The sequence below is a fragment of the Struthio camelus genome, chromosome 2, assembly GCF_040807025.1.
Source record: "Struthio camelus isolate bStrCam1 chromosome 2, bStrCam1.hap1, whole genome shotgun sequence".
NCBI classification, from domain to species: Eukaryota; Metazoa; Chordata; class Aves; order Struthioniformes; family Struthionidae; genus Struthio; species Struthio camelus.
The window spans coordinates 4,152,653-4,176,288 of record NC_090943.1 but is presented as its reverse complement, the minus strand read 5'-3'; the positions used below and the strand labels follow the sequence as shown (position 1 = coordinate 4,176,288).

The window sequence follows — 23,636 nt, the reverse complement described above, 5'->3', positions numbered from 1 at the left end:
GAAGTGACAAAACTGACTTAAGGTGTTCTTGCACCCTGCTGTTCATCCCTGCCCTGCACTGACATGATAGTTTGGGGACAGCTGTGAGAAATGTAAGAGTTGAGCAGGAAAGAAGAAACAACGCTCCTACATCTCCTCTTTATAAGCGGTGTCAGCTCCCTGATCCAGTTCACAGCAGGGCCTCCGGGCATGTTGGTGCAACCAAAGGAGCAGTGCAGGATGATGGCGAGAATGCTTTAAGCCAACACTGCCGAACATTTTGAGATTTCACATTGCATTCACCCTTGAGTCAAGCAGCAACTTGAAATATTTTTATCAGCAGGGAGCTGTAAGTACTTTGACTTTTAAAATCTTGAGTAGCATTAGCAATAACCCAGCTGCTAAATGTAGCCCCATCAACACAGTTTCACTCTGTACACCATTTGTGGTCCATGTGAAGCAGGAACTAAAGGATACAATGCCTCTGCAAAATGAATTAATAATCAGTTATACATATATCTACACCGACAAAGAATCACTCTATTTTAGTACTTATTTAAATGAGCAAAGTGGGAACAAGCCTTAACTCTTGCTGTATTACTCTGACCTTGGTCTTCCCCATTGCACGTGTCAGGAAGCAGCAAGAGTGGGCTGCTTGGCAGGGCAGAGCACCGGCATACCCGCAATACCGCTCAGGCAAGCACCAAAGGCAAGGGTCTGAATTTAAACGCAGCTCTCAAGCCAAGAGGGTTCCTGGGTAAAGGCACCAGACAGGACTTCTCACAGCTCTTTCTCACGGCTTCACTGTTTTCACAGCAGTCTGATCCAAGGTTACAGCTGTACTACATCAAGGCTGACCTTCAGCACAGGCAGCTAAAGCCCTAGGAGGGGCAGGGAAGAGGTTGTAGAGCCTGTTGGTGCACTTAGGGCCCTGACAGCCACCTCCCTTCTCATCGAGGTTTGTCCTGACGCATTACAAAGGTCGGCTTTGGAGAGGTACTTGTGAAATGCCCCCATCTTAGCTTGGGTGTGCCTGCCGCCCACCGGTTCCCAGGAGGACTCCTCAGATCTGCAGCACTGCATCGAGAAGAACATGAAGCTTTCCCTAAGGGAAGGTAGAGGGGCAGATGAACCCACATGCCAGGCTCTCCTTAACCTAGGTATTCAAGGGCTGCTGATTGAGGGTGCAACAAAGTACAGAGGCACCCAAAGGCCACTTCCTTTTCTGGGATCAAACTCATGGGGCAGTCAAGTGGGCAGTGTGGTGGCAGTGTTTCCATTTCCCTCAAAGTTGTTGACAGAGTCCCTGTACTTGTCTGGGAGCAGTGCTGAGGGGGTATCCAGTCGCTGGGGCAGAGGCGTGGGCCTGGGAAAGCAGGATGGGGAAGGATGGAGTCTGAACATCCAGGTGCCACATTGACTTGGAGCAGAATGGTCTCATGGCTGATGGGCTCCCCTGTATAGCAGTGATAGTCATTGCAGTGGGTCAGGACTGGGTAGGGATCCAGGCCCTTTGGGCCAATTCAGAGGCAACAAAACTATTGGAGGTCGCAGGGCCATCAGAGCAGCAGTTTGAATGGTGCACTCACCCAGCAGGGTGACAGTAAGGGGTGCTGTGAGGTGGGTCTCTAGTAAATACACCCTTGACCATGCTCCCTTTGCAGTGATCAGGGCAGAGGTTTTCCTGGCACTGAGAAAATGAGGAGGTTGTCAGGGCAGGTGTCAGCATGATGGCCTCCTCCCTCTGTCTGAGTTCTCACTTGGGGTGAGCAATGAGGGAAGGTGGCTCTTGTCTCTATGCGCTCCTCTTCTGGGGGCAGCTGGAGAGCTGGTGCAGGACATGGTGGGCTCATTCTCCATCACTCACTTTCCTTAATGAATTGGACTGTGCAATTAGCAGCCCACTGGCTTCCCTAGCAGATCTCCAGCCAGTCAGCAGATCTCACACACACTAGATCACTTGGCACATTATTACTACTGAACAACTAAAATCTGCTGGATAGGTGGCAAAGCTGAGTCGCATATGACAAGTAAATCCCCATAGCCTTGTCCCTTTAACTGCTCAGGGAGATGGAGAACAGGGATCACCATGACTGCAGGTGGTGTCAGAGAATCCTGCAAGGCCAAGACCTGCCACTGTTGACTGCCCGTAGTCTCCTGCAGGGTTTGGAGCCAGGTCACCCGGGAGCCAGGAAGAGCTGGGGGGCAAGGCCTGAAGCTGTCAAAGGCAGGCAGCATCCTCTCCAGCAAGGGCTCAGTCCCACGGTATCCAAGTAAGGAGAGCAGAGAAGCTCCCATGAGGTAACTAAGACTGGCCGAGACCCAGCAGATGCCGGACAAGTCTATAGCATCAAGAGAGGTGCAAGAAGCCGAGTCAGCATGTCAGGATCAGCAAAGTAGGAGACAGGGCACGGGCAAACCTCCAACAGAGCTCTTGCAAGGGCCTGTGCTTAAATGCAGCTCCCCAGCCAAGGGGGAACATCCCAAAAGGGGCTTCTCACAGCAGTTCCTCACGCACACTTATTTCACATCAGGCTGATCCAAGGTTACGGCAGCACTGTATCAGAGGTACCTTCAGCACAGGCAGCTAAAACCCCTTTCTGAGGAGCAGGGAAGATGTTGTAGAGCTTATTGGTGCGCTCAAGGCCCTGACAGCAGTCTGCTCTTGTTTATTACATCCTCTTATCATGCTATATTAATATTTAATACCAGACACTTAGACCAATATCCTCTGAAGCTGACTGGGAGTTAGTGGAGGATGCGAGGGAGCGGGTTATGGCTTTGTGTTTATTAACCCCGTGCCTCATTCTCTCTGTCTTCCCTCTGCCTCTTCCTGGTAAGTCACAATAACTTCAGACTTCTCAAAATATGACATTCGTTTAATGTCGGAGAGCTTCGCTATTTCGAGAACTGACAGGACACTCAGCTCTGGATAAATGTTATGACAGTTTTTTTTCTCCAAAGACCCGTCACTCCTCCTCCTCCTCAGGCGATGCTGTAGCATCTAAAAAGCATTGACAGGAGATCCTTTACAAACTTAGGCATTTATTTTGGCCCACGATTAAGCTCATGGACTGTATTTATGCCTATAAATAAAGCAGGCCGGGGTTCATCCTCTGACCTGAGTGTAAATGGCACGTCATGGCTCACATCCATATAACTTCATACAGCTTAATTCCGCTCCTGTTCTTTGCCCCCAGGGCAGGGTGGCTTCCTTTGTTCTGCTGACCAGGAGAAATTGCTGGCCCCTGACCTTCTCAGACTGTGCCCGGGTCAGTCAGCAGAAGCTACAGCCATGCCGAGGGCAGTGCTAACAATTGAACAGTAGACAGCGTTCAAGCCGCTGTCCAGCCCTGTTTAGTTTACTAGTTTGGATATAGCCATTCAATCTATTGGGTAAGTAAGTGCATGATTTTTTGCAGGATTTGGCCGTAAAAACTATGCATTTTAATTTTCTCCTCAGATTCCCTGCTCAAGAAGGGAGAGTTTTATATATCTGCAAGTCACTGACTTTGTCGCTTCCCCTTTAATTGACAAGTTATCAGGCTGTACGGAGGAGTAGCTGGGGAAAAATCCAAGTGCAAATGAGGTCAGACTGCATAATTTCCTAGCCCTTTCTAGCCTTAAATATCTGTGAATTTGAAGTGCTGGTACTTCTGCATTTTTCCATGCTTACTTGCCCGATTTCCATCACTCGATCATTTTGGCTATGCAGGAGGTCCAGCTTTTACTTTTGTACCGGTAGACAATAACGCAACATTTAAAAGAAGGCGGCAATGACCTTGGTTCCCAGGCATCTCACTGTCCCCTGTGGCACTGTTAGATACCAGATAAAGAAACTCTGTGCTTGGTGAGCGCTTTTGCCTACCGTCTGCAAGCCAGAAAGAATATTTCAATTTTGCAGGCTCTGTTTCATTTGTTAACCCTTCCCCGCCTGGATTCAGGCCACTTTCCTCCTCCTAGTCTCCAAGAAGATTCCAATTGGAGATTATATTTGCCTAATTAGCAGTAAGCAAATATGCAGTTTTACACGCTCAAAGAACGTTTTTCCCCTGAGGATTTTTAGGGTTCGCCCTTTGGAGAAACAACATTATCCATCGTGTAAATCCAGCCTGATTATAGTACAGTCATGCCATGCGCAAGAAAGAACTGCAAGCAGAAAAAAAACGTATCAAAAATGCTATGGCCAGTTTTGATTATAGGAGGATTTAAGTAAGCAGCCTCAGCTAGGAACATCAGAGCTGACATCCCTTCTTATACGACACTGTTTAATGATCTACCACACAAATGGAGGACTGGAAGAGGGGCTCTGGCACGTACACTGATACCACCTGATGTACCACACTCTGCGCACCCAGTGAGACAGCAGCAGCTGCATTATTGCACACCCCACCTCTACTTCATGCCCTTATGTCTGCATTCGGTCCTGAGGTATGCCATGCTCCAAAATGTATTCTCTGCCTCCTGACATATAGCACACGTCATCAGATGCAGAGCACTGTCTAAGAGCATGTTGGGGCATTCACGCAGAGCGTGGCTTTGTAGCAATTAGAGGTTGGATTGCAACACGCCTAGGTGAAGTGTACAACTTCCAACATAGGTTTAGTTTAGCCTGGAAATAGAGTAGTCTTGCCTTCAGTATGGACCGCATAAACCTGCCATGGGTTGTAGGTGTCCTCTTAGGTTGCCTTATGGTATTGAAAGTCTATGTCAGCAAGCCATCTTTACCATCATCCCCAGATTAATTAGATTAAATCTGTCCCAAGCATGCCTACAGGCTTCAGGCACACATCCACTTGCAGGCACTTACAGGCCTTCACTGAGGAGAGAGGGAATATATAGCTTCTATATATAGCTATATATAATATATAGCTTCTATAGCTTCTTTCCCTGGAGAACTTCTGTGTAAGAAGCATCCATGTTCTTCTCCGTGAGGGGCTATACAGTACTTTCAGCAAACTAGAGTGTATTTACATACAGTTCTCCAGTTACATGAGAGGTGATCTGAAAATTAGAGAGCTCTTCATCTGGTAGGTAGAGAGAAGAAAAGAGCTCACATAGCTTATTCTGAGCACTGTGAACATCCTCCTCGATTTTACCATGACCTGTGAATTACCTGCTGTTTGACTTAAGATTCAGAATTCTGGAATAGAAAGAAGCCTGGGGCAATCTCAGCTTTCTTTCTAAAACAAAGTCCTAGGTCTCGCAGTGGGAGACTAAAGCAAAAATGTGAGTCCTGAAAAGCCTAAAAGAAAATGATCACCAACCTACTTTGCTTTAAAAATCTCGTAGACTGTGAATCAGTTTTAAGATTCCTTGGGACTGGGCTGGGAGATGAACATCTGGAGATGACTGTATCATAGATGTACATTGGGAGTGGTGCCTCAGCAGAAGGTGAGTCATCTCCTACCCAGTTTACACCTTTGCTGATGGGGAAATGGAACAGCCTCGCGTCAAGTTTACAGAGTGACTCGTCTTCATAAAGACATGTGAAAGCAGTTGGCACCTGAGAAATATGCACTGCACTATAGCACTGGTTAAACCACTCATAAATGTATTTTCTTGGAAAACACTTGAGTATGGAAATTATGTTGGTCTCTCTTGTTTTCATTCAACTGCCCTGTCAATTATCCTCAATATTTCACCATATGTTTTCTGCCAAAACTGTGTGTGGTATTAGGAATCTGAATATGAACAGAGAGTGAAACTTTCAAATCCTGTTTCTGCATCAACTCAGACCTCCGTGTAGTCTGATCAGGAACAGGAACACTATTTCCTGAGTGATACCTACACATTATTTGCATGCTGCAGAAATATTTCTGTGGACAAAGAGAAGGATATTTTGTGGGTATTAGGCAGGGAAGAATGTGGCCACATTTATACATATCCAGTAGCCCAGGAGCTATGCACATATATGTATTTTCCATTAGTTTGAATGCCATTGAAGAGGGATAGGAAGCTGCACAACAGCTGCCTGATCGATGGCTCAGAAAGGGTTTAAATTTTGTTTCCTCAGCCTTCCTCCAAAGAGTCTAAAGTGGATTTTCACCAGCAAATGATGTCTATGCTCATAAATATGGAGTGTTTGTCCTAGAAACCTGCCTTCTAGAGTGAAGCTTATCCAGCCTTGGCACTACAAGAGTCATGTTGTGACTAATCAAAACTAACTAGCAGAGCTCAGTTTTAGGACCTCGGCTATCAACCGTATTTGTAACCGTCTCTAAAACTGCAAATGATAGGCCAAAGTGTTGGAAAAAAATATTTGGAAAGGCTGATCAAACGGAGAGAGAACAAAACAAATCATAAGCCTCAGGATCATAAAAACAGGCTGGGTCCACTGCGTGCATTGTTTGCTGTAAATAATACAGTGCACGCTGACTTTTGCAATCACTGCAATTACTGTAAGACTGCCCTAAATCTTCAGACTATCTCTGGAGAATCTCTCTGTTGTGTATGATTTTTCACTGCTCTTTCTCTGAGCTGTTTGTTCCCTGGCAGTGTTGTTTAGATGCTCGTTCTCATTCTGTCTTCCCCTTCATTTCCCTGTAACTGGGACAACAAAAAACCAAGGTGTAGAGACAGGGTGTGAGTTCACAGCTCAGAGGCAGTTCAGTCAAGGCAACGAATGAGAAGGGGTTCTCTCACAGGGAAGCACATCATGTAATTCTTTGAGGCAAGTCTACAGGAGAGGTTGTCTGTAGTGAAGGAAAATGATTGATGTAGTGCTCTGGCAGAGCAGACAATTGGAAGAAAATGAGGAGAGAGATGGCCCCAGTGGGAGAGAGAGATACATTTTTGTTTCAAGGAATGAATCACTTCCATCTGAGAGTTAAGGGACATAGTCTGCTCCCATTTATACTGCCAGGAGAATTTGGCTCAGCAGCATTATGCTTGTAAATGCCGGCAGGGCGCACACAAGAAAATGTGGCCATGTTTGAGAGATGCGATCAAATCCTGCCTAATGAAGTTGCCAGTGATTTTCCTTGGCGCATATGTTTTAACTAGACCTGAGTGTGTCCAATTCTTGGATCAGAAATTACAGTCAAAACCTGTTTCTACTGTATGTACCTCGATTTGGCCGGCTTTACAGATGTTGGCTAGTAGTACTGAAGCTCGGTTACAGAATGTGGAAGAAACATTTTCTAGTGCAGTCAAGACCTAAAAGCCAAGACATACAGGCTTATAGCAGTTTCTAGATCAGCATATAACCGCTGCTAGTGATTTTCCTGGCCTTCTGTCACAAACAGAATATTAATTAGATAATTTCAAGTTAGACATTTTTGCTTGAAAGTCTTTGCTCGTAAAGTCTTTGTTTCTACGCCATCCTTGACACAGATAAATGTTTCTGCTCCTAGAATGCGCTTTAAGGAACTCGGTGCAACCACTGCCACAGGAAGATACTATAGTTTTGTAGCCTGAAAGCCACTGAATCCACCCTCAACATTTGTGCAGCCTGTGCTTTTATTGATCATGACTTTTGTTTATAGACACTCTGTGATCATATCATTCCTTCCTCTATGCAGCTACATTTACACTTACACATCTGACTGTTTAGTAAGACTGACTGTAATCACTGTGGGGCTGGATTTTCTCACGTTCTGTTCCTTAATTCACCATTAATACCTCATTTATTACTGTGACAGTAAAAAGCTTAGTTATTCATTATTACTCTCACAAAGGCCGGGCAGTTCCTTCAGATGAATGCTTGATAGATTTGGGCATCGGAACCACAAGTAACAGGGTGTAGAGCATAACACAACTACTTTCGCCATTGATTTATAATCCTTCAGAAGAGCAACGTGTATCTTTATTTGATTGACAGATTCACATGAGACTATCAGGACACCTTTGCCAAGCTGTAGGTAGAGAACACCTCCCCTAGACGACACCTCTCTGGTTTAGATTCATCCTGCCTAACCCTAAGCACCAACAGGTAAAGTTTCGTGAAATTCCTGAGCCTCTCTAATAGCCTGCTGCTGCCGAAAGCGGTGGTCCTGCACTCTCCTCTCTCACTCCCAGATGTGCAGACTCGTCCCCCCTTTCAACTTCCCCACCTTGTCTGGAGGTATTGGAGGGTTTTGTTTTGTTTTGTTTTGATTTTTTCTTCTTCGGTTGGGGTAGATGGTTGCAGTCGTTTTCTGCTGACTTGTTCGAGGTCAGACAAATGGCATAGGCAGAGCACAAGAGGTGGTGGGAGGTTGTGACAGGGTACTGGTGGCTGTGAAAGGGGGCAGGACTTCCCCCTTTTGCTGGCAGAGAGTCATTAGATGGGCTCAGCTGTTTTAGGAACCTCACAAGTAGATGATTATGCAGTAGATGATCAAGGAGTTAAGGCAGGAGGAGCCCATTCCCCTCCTTCTCCCCTCACAGATACTTCAGATACATCAGAGCAAACAGCACAGGTCAAAGGATATTTATTCGCCCAAAACCCAGGCTGAGGGATGGAAAGTTTAGTGCTAGGGCAGGTTCCTGCCTACACTTATGCTGCAGTTGCAGCCGTGGAGGGGCACGGGGTTGGCAGTTCCCCCATACTGCCATAGTGCAAACACAGCCTCAGGAATAAGAGCCTTCTCCTCTTCTCCCTTTCCCTCCCTCCCAGTAAATCCACTCTAGTTATACCACTGGAAGCCTTGATTTATGGGCAGAAACCTCCAGGCTCCCTTATGGAAAGCCCTATGCAGTTTCGTATGTGGCCAGCTGTAATTTCTTACCCTAAGAGGCAAGTTGTGCTGTGCACCGTAAGGGGAGCAGAGCTAGAATCTAGCTGCCCCCTGGACTGAAACACTCTCCTATTTCTGTTGTTCTTCCTTGGAAAACTGCCCATCTCCCCGTATTTTCAACTGATAGAACTGAAAGATGCCTCAATTACCATCTTTAACTCATGAAAGTTCAATGTTAGAAGTGCAATTACAGTATATTCCAAGTCCCAAGCAATTGCTGCTTGTTTATAGCAACAGCTGCAATCTATTAAGAGTATGCCGGCACAGTTGACAGCATATCTGCAATTATTAGCACGTCCCTAAACTGGAGCCTATAGAATTCCAGCCTGCATTTCAAATGGGAGCTAGAGTAAACCATTTTATTTATATGTTTACATTCAGGTTTTATGTTAAGCTCCTGCTTTATCATAAGACAAATTGTTCTCATGCAGAGCATAAACAACGTTTTCACTAGATCATGCTGACTCTTTTATACGTCTCTGTCTACCAAGATTTTTTAGTATTGAATCAAGTGAGGTCGAAGCTTCTGAACTACCAGCACAAATATTTTGCTGTTGTTGCAGAACAGAGGAATTGCCATTCCCAAACAGATCAATGCGGTATCCTGTCTATGACAATGGTCAGTGTTGAATCTTTCGGAAGACAATATAAATCCTCTCCTTCTAACCTTCTCTCTCCATAAGTGCACACAATGCACTTAACTGTTCAGTCCAGAAAAAGAGAATCTTCCTAACCCTAGCTGATGATAATTGCATTACAGCTTTATTTATATCAACATTAACATTAATCTTGATGGTTATTGCTGGTACTGTTACCAGGAAGGACTGCATATTTTATTACTGCTGTAGTCTAAACTCACTGTGCAAATCAAGAACTTCTGGCAGTCTTTCATTCCCCAATAACTTCCTTCTATACAACCCCCCCTACTTCTTCTTTGTAGGAACTTCTTGCATGAATCGGGCCCTCTCTTTCATCCCAGGAATGAAATTCCCATTCTCCATGTGCCAGAATTTCTGTGTCCTCTCCTGTTACTGGGACTGAATATTCTTCCTCCAGTGTCAGGAGCGGATAATCGTTCACTTTTGCCTATTCTGCACCGTGGGTCTATTGAGAATTACGCACCTCACTGAAGCTATGGATCTGCTAAATACTCCTGTTACTTCCTTACCAGCACTGTTCTTTGTATTTTTATCATTGTGCTAAGGAGCCTCAGCCACAGATTCACAGATTTCCAACCATACCAACGTGCTGTCTCAACTAGTTTGACCTCTTAGATCACACAGACCATTACATTTTACCCAGTTACCTTTGTCATTATTTTTTAAGTACTGTTAGATGTCTGGATGTAGAGGTACTTGAGTTGGCTTTGTGCAGAGTCAGCTTGGATTCAGTGCAATTTACTGGTTTAGAAAAAACAATGCATACAAATGCAGCTATACTTGTTCTGGGGCCAATTGGGGCTAGGAGCAATACGGCTGCCTTTATACAGTGTTGAGCCTGTGCTAATAAACCTTGCCAGACCTCAGCTGGTTCTGCCTGGAACCAGCTCAAGTCTCTCTGTGCTGCACATCACACTCCTGGAAACAGTGACGCTAAGAGAACAGTGACAAGGTGTCCCACCAGCTCTACATGAAGTCATTCCTGGTCCAGCAGAGCAAATTCTCTCAGATGAATCTCTGCTTTTGGTAAACTGATCCGCAGAGTTACTTTGATGTCTCTGCTCCATGGTCCCCAGCAAGGGCACAGGTCTGAGCCTGTGCTAGCTACATACATTTGCCTGGCATCACAGCTGAATTATTAAACCCTCCTGCTGTGCTGGCAAACATGGTGCAGACACATCCAAACTGTCTGAGCTAGAGCTAATAAGCTCTGAAGTACCTGAGCTGACTCAGTTTCAAGCATTCCCTGAATTGTGCTGCTTAACAAAGTGTGCTCAGATGATGCTTAATGACAACATTGAGTTGCAGTTTGTAAGTCTTTAATGCAAAGGTTAAAAGGTAAACTAAACTTTAGACAAAAAAAAAAAAAAAAAACTAGAGGAAAGGAATCCCCATGTCATTTTCCCTCAAAAAGCTATTAGTTTGAATCAGAGTGATCCTGGGGATATTACATTTCGTCCCAAGCTTCTTAAAGGGTCTGTCAGCTTTCTAAGCAGGTGCTGTTTGCAGGTGCTGGCCTTTCTCTTTGTCCAGCACATCTCAGTGCTAGATTACTTTGGATATAGACACACGTGGACACGGTCCAGTTTGCCCATGGCTGTATTTCGCTGAGTGAGGCCACCTTCCCCAATGATCCAAATGCTTCTGTGACACCGCCTTACCGTTCTTTTCAATACTGCCAATTACAAAACCACCGCTGATCAAAGCAAGGACCAAGACCAATCCCCACAGGTTGCACCAAAATCGCCGCTGGCTGCCCTATGTCATGATGGACAACAAAAATAAGAATTAACTATTTTTGTCATTACTACTAATGAATGCCTCTCCATTAAGGAACGCTTGTATGCTCTTGCTAAAAATTTTTAGTCTAATTGCACTTTCAAAAACACCATTGTACTGTCTTTAGCTTAAGAATCCACAGACTTTTCTTAATGGCTTTTGCATTTCTTATCAAGTGTCTACACTTCTTAACTGATTAATATCATTTTCTATCTGTTTTCTATCTGTTCAGTACCGTTTTTTATTTCTAATTTTGACCTCAGTCTCACTTCTGAATAAGGATAGGCTTTTAGTCAAAAGTGACCTATTTCTTTCGTTGAGCTAAGACTGATGTAGGTTATCAAACTATACACCAAAAGACATGGATTGTCCTCCCTTTCAAAAGCTTGCGATTTAATACAAGAAAGGAGACGACAGATTCAGAGAAGCAGATGGTAGATTGCAAGAATGCAGTAACAGAAACAGCCTAATTTTACTGTGAGAGTAAAAACTCTCTGTTGTGTTGCTGCCATGTAGCACGGCCCACTCCTTGGTTTCCCTGCAAAATTCCACACACAAAATCAGACATCGTATCATTAACCTCTGTACTCTTCTGTAGCACTGAGTTTCACAGGTCAGTTATATGCTGCATAAAATAATCTCGTTTTTGACCTACTTTAATTATTACTGAATGGGTAAATCAGCAGCTGCTCAAGTCTGGTATGAAGTAGGCTTCATCCTTCGGCTAAGGAATAGTTTTGATAACTAGTAGGACCTCATTTGCTTTCCATAGCCCTGAGTTATAACCCACTGAAGTAAATGAAAAAAAGTGTAATTGCACTGGGGTTTAGATCAGGCCAAATATAATCTTCAGATATACACAATACATCAACACACGTCAGACATCTGGCATTATTGATCACAAAACTAGAATCATCAAACCCTTTCTCTACCAGCAGTAGAGGGAGCGGGAGATGGAGGTATTTTTGCAAAATTATTTGGAAAGTACTCAGATACCAGTGATGGGAAATAAGCAGTTATTTAGATGGAAAGATTCCAGAGTAAGGAATGGGTTTGGACCATCTGGGAGAAATAAACAGGAAACCACATTAACTGGGGCTGTATTTCCACTGAAATGTCAATCCAGCTTCTGAACTCACATTCAAGATTTTTGTCAGCATTTACTTTCTAAATTTTTATTGTCTTTCTTTTTGCATGTTTTCACTGTTCAGATTTATGCCATATCAGCCAGGGAGACTGAAGGTATTTATTTATCCAGGGAAAGCACAGGCAACTGGAGGAGGACAAGTACCCTTTTCACCACAGTCCTTAAAGTCTCCCAAACCTGACCTGTCTCTCAGCAACTGGCTACCTGTATTTCCCGTCTCAGCAAGGTGTGGGTAATGACCCGATTAAAGTCCCCTGTACCGGTTTTTATGAAATATGGGTGTCAGTGCCTAAAGAAGAAATCAATGCTCCTTTTCAGAAACAGCAAATCCTAGGACAAAGGTTTTGCTTGAGACATGACTCTCAGCTGTGAGGCTGCTGCATAAGCAGCCTAGGAGTTTGTCAGAGAGCAAAAAAGAGAGAAATTCACTGAGGCTGACTTAATATATGGGTAGCTACAATATCCTTTTATTTTACTTTTCTGCCCCGTCTTAATGCAGTTGTTAATGGCATTGTTAGTATTTGAATAATAGTAAATATAATCTTTCTTTACTTTTATCCAATATTAATGCTCTGTTAAAGAGTGAGTTCAAAGTATCTGGCTTTCCATTTCCATAGGCATGGTAATCTTTAAAACAGGGTTACTAGACCACTCTTGCACTGGATCACAGTACTCAGGAGTAACCAAAGGGTGACAGATTGTTTCTCAGCTAACCTTCACGGACTAGTTGAGCAGCTGTTAATGCACAATGCCAAAATGGAAAATCTATCATCCAAGGCAAACATTAGTGATAGTCTACCTGGCAGGCAGCAATGCAGTAGAGAGAGTGCCTGCGCCTCCAAAATCTGCTGCTGTGTTTGTAACATTCTCCTATCAATGTCCTTTGGATCTCAGTTTACTCGGTCCTGTTTGAATAGGAACTATTACCTACCTCTCCTCTGAGTCTCCATAAATTCCCATTTGTTTCAATGTTTTTCTGCAACATTTTGGCATTCGGGACATGGAAACACGTCAGATATTAGTGGCATGATCTGGAAGTTGATCAGCAACTTGGAGTTGACAGCTTTTATGTTTTATTACTTATTCCCAAGCCCTTTAAAAAATTTCCCTTTAAAATTCTAAACTTCTAAGCTGGCAAGGATTTTTGTTTTAATTAAGTACCTTTTCAATGTTTAAGTTTGCTTAACGGATAACTGCCTGACGGCTTTTCCCCCTATCTACTTGTTTGCTCAGCAGTGAGGCACTTTATGATTAAAGCCATTTTCCAATTATTCTTTTCTGCAATATTTTTATGTCAGAAAAATACTAAAGAAATGGTTTTGCATGACTGAATAATTGAAGGAAACACTTTAGGTGCTCATCTCTTCTTCAATGGTAACAGGAGTTTTTTTTTTTTTAATTTAGCCGTAGAACTTTTTGGCTCTTTATCCAGTGTCTCTTGATGTTCAAACCTACTGTGACGCTCCTGAGTAGTTCTGAGTCAGTTCTTCTCTCAGCAAAATCACTTTACTTCAGTTCCCACCCGATAAGAATCTGTGCACAGAACACAGAAAGAGATCTAGAATAAGCAGTCATGAATTTGTCTCTCAGAAGTATTTTGAGCACCACCCCCTAACTGAAATGTCCCAGATAATGAAAGGCTATGTCAAAAATTCCTTCTCCTCCTTATGTAACTAAAGTGCATTCAAATCATAGATTACCTAAGAAACTTTCTTCAGCATTCAAGAAGCAGACTAGAGAGGTTTGGGGCACTAGGGCCTCTATAGTATTACAGCGGACAAATATTATGTAATTGCAATGGCAACACTTAAAATAGTAAGGGAAAGAACCATCTAGCAATTTACTGCTGATAAAAAAGTTTATTTTTAATTTCAGATTCTATGCATGGAATTTCCAAAAAGATAAGGAAAAGCCTCTATAAATACCTAAACAACAGCTAGTTAGTTAGAACTTCGGTGATCAAATTTAAACTAATAAATACTCGGACAATCAAAGACACCTTGGAAAATAAAGCCTATGTCCCAATTTAAACAGCTTTACCCTGCAGCGTATGTTGCATAAATGTTCAATAGTAACTTCTGCACCCTTCTGCTTTTCAAAGTACTTTAGCTAAGTACACACAATTTCAGAACAGAATGCAACTTTAAGCCAAGATTTGTCAATGTCACTTCTTGGGCTAAAATGTACCACTAAGAAATCTCTAAAGTTGATTTTAGGTAGAATAAACAAAGTTAGATCTGCAGATCTTAGTGCATGCTGAAGTTGTCTATAGGATTGGAGCAGCCTGGAATATTTTAGCCAAATAGGGGCTGTTTGACAAATTTGGAGCACATCAAAAACTAGTATTGTGCAGAAGCAAGTATTCAACTGTCGCTATACTGCTCTACCATGCGGGCATTAATCCCCCTACAAGCGGCCTACGTCTATAGTCACTGAAATCAATGGGGACTTTGTCATTGGTTTTCAGTGGGCACAGGATGTTACCAGAGCAGCATCTGCAGTAGCTTAGAAAGAAACACTATGAAAACTCTTCATTTATAAGTAGGGTATGTTTCATGTTTAAAAGACTGGCCTTGAATGTGCGTTGGAAGCTTTTTTTTTCTTTCTTTCTTTTTTTTTTAATATCTTTCTTCTACCAAGCAGCATATTTATTAGCTTTAGTCCTAGAGATGATCTTACGAGCTTATCTCCTAGGGGACCAAAACTTCTTTCCAATTTTTCTCCTTATTAAAATAATCAGGGCTTGAAATTAACTTTTCTTTTAATTGCTCACAATCTTCGCTACTTGCATGGAAAGTAAGTAGCACGTTTCCAAGTTTTTTATTAATGCTTTGGTTACTTCTTTGTCCAGCCACCTTTAGCAAATAGTTCACACTCCAAAAACAGAAAAGCAAAAAACTCCAGGTAAAGGGAAATTAATTAGTGGTTGATCTCAGCTCATGAGAAACAAACAAAAAACAAAAACAAAAAACAAAAACAAAACCAAACTAAGAAAGCCCAACCATATGATATTTTTCCTTGGGAGGATTAAGGAAATCACAGACACTCGGTTTCATATTTCAGCTCCAGAAAGGAATTCCTATGGACCTACTGTAATTCACTTAATTTCTCTGAAGCTAGATATCTCAAGTTTCCTATTTCAAAATGAGGCAAATAATACTTTTGTAGTTTATAATGGCATTTCAGAAATAAATAATTTAGGACCAGACTATGCTACCTTTTTTTCGCATTGTGTGGTACCTTACCATGCAAGCGTTCCCAAAAGACCGGTGAACCTATGCAAGAGCTCCAAAAATAATCTCCCTTAGAGACTACTTGCATAGTCATGTGTTATTAGATATAAAATTCAAAAAAAAAAGAGAGAGAGAATCTGGCTGTTAAAACTTCATGAGTTGCTCAAATACTATGGTGACAGCAGCCATAAAAGCTACAAATAAATTAGGTCTAAAACTTTTCCACTTTGTTGCATTCCTAACTTCCAAAACATCCTTTGATTTCATGCTCATTCACAGCATTTTTTTAATCTAAGACGTCTGAATTTCTCCTCAGACAAGAGAGAGAGAAACAGTTTGCTTCTCGGGTGGTGTGGACTTAGTAAAAGAGTATTTCATCCCTGCTTGGAAAGCTACACAACTTCTTCCTGGAAGTAATACAAGGCATTTTTTGCAGCAGCCAGTGAAGCTGTGGTGTTCATGGAGACTACTAATAGCTGTAACAATGTCACAGGACACGCAGGGTGTACATTGGTAGTAGGAGGTGCTGCCTGATGTCTTCCCAGGAAAACCCACAACCATCCCCGTAAGGATGGGTACCAAGTTACTATTACAGGAGTGATTAGGCAAATTAGGTGAATATGAGGGGCTGCATGGTTTGAAGCTGCTGGATATCCACAGTGCGAAGCGACTTGGCCTGAAAAGCGTAGTAGGCTCAAACCGAGTTGAGGGTTTATGGGTTGAATAAACATGCTGGCACCTGCCACCTGAACGATTTTGACACTTCGGTGACTACTAAACAGGTAGCGCTTCCACGCTCTGGGATGGTCTAGTATCCAAAACCCAGAAAAGTAACCCATGACTCGCTAACGTAATTAAATCATCTTTGGTTCCTCGTGATGCTGGCTAAAGGAAACGTCACGAGGCGAGGAAGGAGAGTAAAGCTGGCAAGGAGTTAGGTTCCAGGATGGCTATGAAACCAAACGCGCGCTTAGGCTAGGACTTTTCGTTGGCGTTCAGTAATGAAAACCAATTGCAAAACTGCAGCGCGAGACCCGTAAGTCACAGCTGGGCAAGTTTACAGAGGTGCAGAGCATCCACGCGGGGCTTTGCATCAAGGCAACTGTGGCAGCACAGCCTTCCCCGCCTGCCGCGCGCCGGGCGCAGACGCGGCACGAGACGGAAACGTGTCAGGCTGTCTCCCAGCGCGGCCTTGTATCCCTTCTGAAGAAAAATAACTATCCAGCCCAAGCCCTGGAGAAGGTGTCGTGGCAAGCGTTCGCCGGCGTAAAATGTTTCGGGTTTTGCGTTCACAAGGCTGTTTTCCCCCTCAAGCAGGGGAGGGAGACACCTCTGTGAAACCGCCGGGGATTCCCGAAGAAAGAGGAGCGAAGGGCAGAGGGGTAGTCGCTCTCCTCCCATTTTCCGGCGTGCCTGTGATGCCTTCAGGGTCAGGGTGCCTGGAGGCGGGATGTTCCCCCACAGGGGACACGCTGGCACCTCTCGCTGTCGCTCACTCCAACAACCCCGTTCCGCCCGCCCGCCCTCTCCCCCCTGCCACAGCAAGTGAGGCACGGACGCTTGTTCAGCCACGCTCAGGAGGGCGACAGCACGGCCGCATCTGCAGCCGTGCGGTACACACCCACGCCGAAGCCGGGGGACACTCCCCCCACCACCACCACCCCGCCCCTACAAAGGGGACCCCCTCGCGTTGGCGTGCGGGCGCCGAAAGGTGCCACAAGCCGCTTGGAGAAGCCGCGCCCGGCGCGGGGCGGCGCGACGCTTCCCGCCGCCCCTTCCCTCCTCACGGCGCACAGCGACCGTTGGGCGCGGCGCGAGGGGGAGGGGGGAGGGGCGCGCGCGCGCGCTTCCCGCCCGGCAAAGGGCGGCGGAGGAGGAGGGGGGGGGGGGAGGAACCGCGGCGACGGGTGCGCGCGCGCGCGCGCGGGGCGGGGCGGGGGCCGGGCCGAGCGGACGGGCCATTCAGTCAGGCCGTTAATGGCGCTTGGGGCCGGCGGTTGCGACGGCGGCGCCTCCTCACGGAGGGTGGGCGGAAGGAGAGAGAGGGAACAAAGCGCAGGAGCTGCCAGGTAAGGGCCGCAGGCGCCGCTAGCCCCGCCAGAGGGTGGGTAGCGCTGGGGGGGGGGTGGTTTCCCCTTTCTTTTTTTATGAGAGGGACAAATTCTCCTCAGGGCGGACTTCGGGGTTGGCCGGGAAGGGGTTCGGGGGGGGGGGGGGTCGCGGCTCTCACACCCGCCGAGGTCAGCCCCGGTCTGAAGCTAAATTCCCCCTGTCTCCCCTTCCCCTCCGGGGGTGTCGGCCGGCTGCCGGGCGGGGGGGGTGGGGGGGGGAAGGTTTCTGGAGCCTGTTTGTCCTAGCGCCTCGCCGCCGGTGGGAGGGAAAGTCCTACTTTTGAGTAAGCAGGCATATCCATTTAAAAAAAAAAAAAAATCTAGTTCCTTTGGTGCCCCCACTCGCCAAAACCCTGGCCCTTTGTTTATTTTGTTTATTTTTTCTGCTTTCGAAGCACTGAGGGCGGGCGCTGTCGTTCTCAGGGGGTTCCCCCCCCCCCCCCCGCTTTCAAAAACGCCACGGTGTGGTAATTTTACCCTTTGGGAGGGAGCTTGCTGTGGGCCGGACGTGTTACAAGCGTGGCTGGGGTGGACCGAGAGGCCCGGGGCGGGCTGGGAGCTGCCGCCGTGTCGCCTCTTCTGAGAGTTTCTGCCTTCCGTGTGTCCAGGCGCTGAGGAGAAGGGGCCCCAGGGCTGCCCGCGGCCATGGGGGTGCAGGACCGGCCTCAGTGCTTTTTTGACATAGAGATCAACCGGGAGCCAGGTAAGCTTTGGGGGTTCGACGCTTACCATTTATAGTGGTTTCTCCGCGTCTTTGCCTTATTAGTTGACCCGAGCTGTTCGCAATGAATTTGGCCATGGATAAGGTGTTTTTGGTTTTTTTTTTTTTTTTGTTTTTAACTAAGTTGATGTGGTTAGTAACTTGTTGTTCTTTGTAACTCGATGTTGACTGGGATGCTGCGTGCTTTTTGTTTTCTCTTCAGATTGGTTTTTAATCGCGTACCTGAATAGAGGGGTTCAGAAAGGCTAATTAATACGGCTTTGAACATAAAAAGCGCCGTGTGTTAAGAAGTGCTGTCTGGTTGCAATGTTAGGTCTTGTAAATTTACAGTTGCACGAGCTACGGAAGACTGGGGCAAGTTATGAGGAAACCGGAGATAATGATGAAGTCTGTGTTAAGTGCTACAAGAAGCGTTTTTAATCATAGAGTAATTGAATTAGAAGGAGACCTTAGGAGGTCAGCTGGTCACCTCTCCTCCTCCTGCTTAAAATGAGTCTTCTGACTGTAAATAAAGAATAGGCCAGATGGCCTGACTTAAAAAAAAAAAAAAAAAAAAAAAACATATTTAGCTCATATCTTCCCTATGGAAAGTGTAATCACCCTTTATATGGTAAACTGAGTTTTAATCCTGGACTAGCTACTTAATTCTCAGTACAGTTTCACCTCTTCTGTTTTTGCCAGTCTGTAAAAAATGAGAGTAGAGATTTACTTCAGCATCATTTTGAACAAGAAGTAATCCATGTATGTGATTGCCCAATATGTATCCAGATCTTTATATTGCTACAATTTATTTCTCAAAAAAGAAATAATTGTGATGGCTTCATTATGCTTTCATTTTTGTTTTCTACTTCATAGTTTCTGTGAAAGCCTTTGAAATGAGAGTTTATATCTCTGTGTTTTCAAACTTCAGTTGTATTCAGATGCAACTTTCAGCCACTTTGCTTGCTTTTTAATTTCATTAGAAATTTTTAAAAAGATTTAATTCTAACTTGAATGGCTTGATTATGGCATAACTATAATTTGTGGCTATTACAACTTCTACTTGAGTTATTTTAATTGTTTAACAGTGCTTTTTCTGAATGCGGGTTTTTTTTTTTAGGAGAAAAACGTAACTTCTAGTGTAAAATATCTCTAATATTTTCTATAATATTAAATTCTAATTTACTACAGAATTAGACTTTTAAAAATAAAATTTGGATGTTTTGGGTTAGGCAAGTTTCCAGTTCAAGAGTGTAGTTTAGAGAAACTCATTTGTAGCACAATTAGTGCTATGTATAGATGATTACTTTGTGATCTCATTTACTCTTCGTATTTGGTCTGTTTTTTTTTTTTGTTGCTGTTTTGACTCTTCTGAAGAATATTCCCCTACCCTGTTGTCCCTGTGCTTTGCTTCCTTCTGGTCTTTCTTCATGGGTGCACTCCTGCTTCCATTCTGTAATAACTCTTGCTATTTTTCTTGTCCTTTCCTCAGCCATGTGTTTTGTATCACAAGCAAAAGTGGGCTCCCGTGTTTTCCCTCGTATCTGCTTGGATTTGATGGCTGTTATTAGCGTCAGAGAGAAATTGTAATGTTAGCGTTCCTAGCGGTGCAGAACTCTGGTTCCCTGGAGTAGGCACGGGGCTTTGGCTCCATTCGTTGCTGTCAGTTTATCTTCCCTTTAAAGTAACATGAATCTCACAGCTGTACATCAAATTCAGAACCCTGCTGTTTTTATTGCACCTGATTAATGGCTTGTATTTTCACAGAAAAACATGCCAATTCTGTAAAATGTTTTGATCAGGACTTGTGTAATGTGTGGTTGTAATACTGTATGCTAGTGTCCATTTAGCATTAATTTACTATGCAATTATGACTCAAAACTTAAGATTATAGTTAAAATCTTAACCATTGCCCTTTTGGCTTGTTGGCATTTTGAAGATGACCTTCAAAAGTTGATTCAACTGTCAGAGGTACAGCAGTGCTTACAGATGACATGGAGCATTAAGTTGGAGGGATCTATACTGTCCTGCTGATAACAGTGAGGTTTTAATTTGGAAAGCTGCTGACACTTTAAAAGTAAGCAAAATGTTAATTTTAATGTGACTTTAACACAATTAGCTTATCTGCTTGTTCATCTTTATTGGCTATAGGGATACTGGGGAAGGGAACAATTCTGCACGTTGCTGCTAGCCAAGAGGCAGGACTTTGCCACCTTCCCTGTCTTCACTGAAAAGTTAAGCTAACACGTTATGGCACTGGAGACCTCTGTTTGCCCACAAAATACACAACTTTTTCATTGTAACATTTTTTGTCTGTTTAGAATCCAAAAATTTTCCACCATAGAGCTGACAGCTGTTTGCCTGTTGTTAGGATACATACCTGTAGCAATTAGAAATAAGAGAGCAGTGCACATATTACATTAGAAGGTGCAGCAAAAGGTCGTGTGTATGTATGTGGAAAGGGGAATGCAGGGTTTGGATTAGTTTCACTGTTAACTAAATCTCTTTTGCTACGCAAAATACAATATTCATCCTGTAGCTTTGGTTCTGTTTTCAGAAGCTGTATTAGGGCTTTTTGTGCTGCCTGCACCCTTATTTTAATTTTAGCTATAGAACTGTGAAGTAAAACTTGATGCCTGCTTATATGTGCCTCTTGCTGTGTGATAACATTTGTAGACTTTGTATCAGTGTTTCTCAATGTAACTTGAAGTTTAGGTTACTTTCAAAAGCTTTGTTACACGTATTTTATGAGAGGAGATTGTGGTTGATATTTTTTAAAGAGCAAATGGAAAAGGAATTGGGAGTCAGCATTTATTTTAATACTGCTAGCACAGAAAGCTACTTTCTCTTGTTTTGGTGTTTTGTTTTGCCCCTTCCCCCTCTCTCCCCCCCCCCCCCAATGGATTTGGGCACATGCAACTGGCAGGTAAGAATAAACTAGCTATAGTACTTGTAAAATTTCAGGATGTCAGCAGGTGCCTGTTTGATGACAATTACTAGATGCCTAGTAATGTTTTGATTCTGATGCAAAATCCTTGTGGAACTTGTGTTTTAATTATCATAGTACTTAAAAGATTGATCGCAGACTAGGAAGTCAAATACAGAGTCTGTTGCTGTAGTAGTTTATGTAACTATTCAAAGAAAAAAATGCTGCGTTTTCTTCCCACCCCCATCATGCTGAGCAAAGCAGACTGGCTTTGTCTGTCAGAAAATGTTACGCTTACTCATTTTTGTTATGTTTTTTTACCTATTCAGCAATGAATTTTCCTTGTTCTCTCCTTTTCCCACTTGAGTCTGGATGTTCTTTTATTGTTTGACCACTTGCTTGTTTTTCCTTCTGCTTCAGTTTCTGTTCTTCCTGGGATACTGACCCTTCCCTTTTCAATCAGTCATTTTTTTTCATTACTTCTAGTCTCAGTCGCCTGAAGCTTGGTGTATTTTGGGATTTTTGGCTGCCAGAGCTATGAATTTAAGAAGCTACACTGGACCAGTCACGCTAGTAGTACATCTGCGTTAATAGAACCAGGGAGGCAAATTTATTATGGGTTCTTTGTTGCCTTCCTAAACAGAGAAACTGTTTTGGACTGGACTCCCATTAACTTTTAGCCTTATAGTGTTGTCGATTGGCAAAGAATAGTTAAGTGCTTTGACTCTGTCCGTCAACCAACTGGCAAACTAGTTTAGTGCAATGCAACGAGAGTCAAGAGGACTTATAAGGGCCCCTCTAGGAGACATGAGGGAGATGAGGTATGGACAGGTCTCAGGGAGAGCCCATGTAATGTGTTTTAGGACAAAACCGTAATCCACATGTTATATAGAATTATTATTTTTGGTGTGGAACGCAATACACTGAAGATTTACCTTGATGTCTAAAACAAATTGTGGATTAGTAAATGGAAAAAACAAACTGATGACTGAGAAGACAAAATGTAGTTTCTCACTTGCATTTCTCGGAAGACAGTAAATTTGAGTTGCGAGCAGCACTGAAATGTGCTTGCTGTTGCGGAGATCACAGAAGTCTGGAGCAGAGGAAGCTTTATGGACTGTTTGTGGGGGGTGCAGGTTAACAGAGCTGGGGAAGGAAGAAGTTTGTGGAGGCTCTGCACAGAATGTAAGTTAGGGTTAGGAAGCACTAAGAAGGTGATAAAGTGTCAAAACTTTCTATAGATTCCAGCTTGGAGGAATTGTCACATCTGTTGTTCTAACTGATGTTTTAAATCTGAACTTTTATTTTCTGAAAACTGTACCCACGTTTCTACTCTGAAGCAGTCTTCTAAAATTCGTATAACTATTATCGTTAGGTTTTACAAATTTAAGGATAAATAAATGCATAAGGTTAAAATATGTTTGTTTTAATGAAGTGTTATTTACACTTGTATGAAAATTTATTTAAGCCTTTGGGCCTCTGGCAAACTTCCTGTCCTGGCTGCAAAGCATGTGTATCGCTCTCTTAATGGTTGAAATTGCTACTTTCTTATTCAGCATGATGTTCTTAATAAAATATTGGGAAAAATGCAGCAGTCTCTTCTTTCCTCGTTTGTGCTAAGAAATTGGGGGGAAAAAAAACAAAATAAACTTAGAAATTCATTAGAACTTTTTAAATAAGTTCTCGAGTTTTAATTTGAATTAGGTTTATTTTGGGAGTGTCTATCTCAAATTGAGTCCTTCGTGGCCTAAACATAATGCAATCTCTCTCACTAAATTATATTATATAGTTAAAATATGTTCAAGCAATGCGTGTTTGTTTCCAGTTTTTTTTTTTTTTTTTTTGTAAGGAGTTGAGCAGCTAAATTGCAGGAGATCACTGGAGGATAAGCATTTTAAATCCGATTTTAATAAATCGGACTCTGCTAACGGCAGCACTTGTTATGGTATAGTGTGGATATTTCTACCCTGAGTTTTTGTGACCTGATTTGAATCAAGTTCTAATTCTGCCACAGGTTAGACATTGTTTGGGCATTCAAAAATGAAAAAATTGTTTTCACCTTTCAGCTTGTGAAATGGATTTCTGAAGTTTGCTTCTTTCTGGTCATTATGCCATCTGGTTTCTAGAACTGATGTACTTCAGTAGCTGCAGATAAGGCTTTATGAAATCATTTAGTTTTAATTTCAAAGCGTCTTAGAACTTGTGTCATATTTATTGTATTTAATTGCTAATAACTTAAATAATTCTTGGTCACTTACTCTAAGTTCTATCCAAAAATATCTTTAACGAGCGAGTTCAAAAGCTTCCTAACAAATAAGAATCACTTCATTTTTAATAATACTCAAAGAATTGTTTTAAGGTTAATAAATGCTTGTTAAGTTA

At 43.3% G+C, this 23,636-nt stretch overlaps 1 protein-coding gene across 6 annotated transcripts in view; it reads left to right on the top strand.

Annotated features, from left to right (window-relative positions):
• Positions 1 to 17,436: 17,436 nt before the first annotated feature.
• Positions 17,437 to 23,636, top strand: part of NKTR (natural killer cell triggering receptor) — a 46,785-nt gene continuing 40,585 nt past the window's right edge. For 4 of the 6 annotated variants that reach the window (XM_068934116.1, XM_068934115.1, XM_068934114.1 and 1 more), the window contains exons 1-2: positions 17,443 to 17,586; positions 18,237 to 18,331. In XM_068934116.1, the coding sequence (XP_068790217.1) occupies positions 18,274 to 18,331 (58 nt within the window). In that variant the 5' untranslated portion in view covers positions 17,443 to 17,586; positions 18,237 to 18,273. Of the gene's footprint in view, positions 17,587 to 18,236; positions 18,332 to 23,636 lie in introns of all 6 variants that reach the window. The other 2 variants (XM_068934113.1, XM_068934111.1) reach the window with 1 other exon arrangement.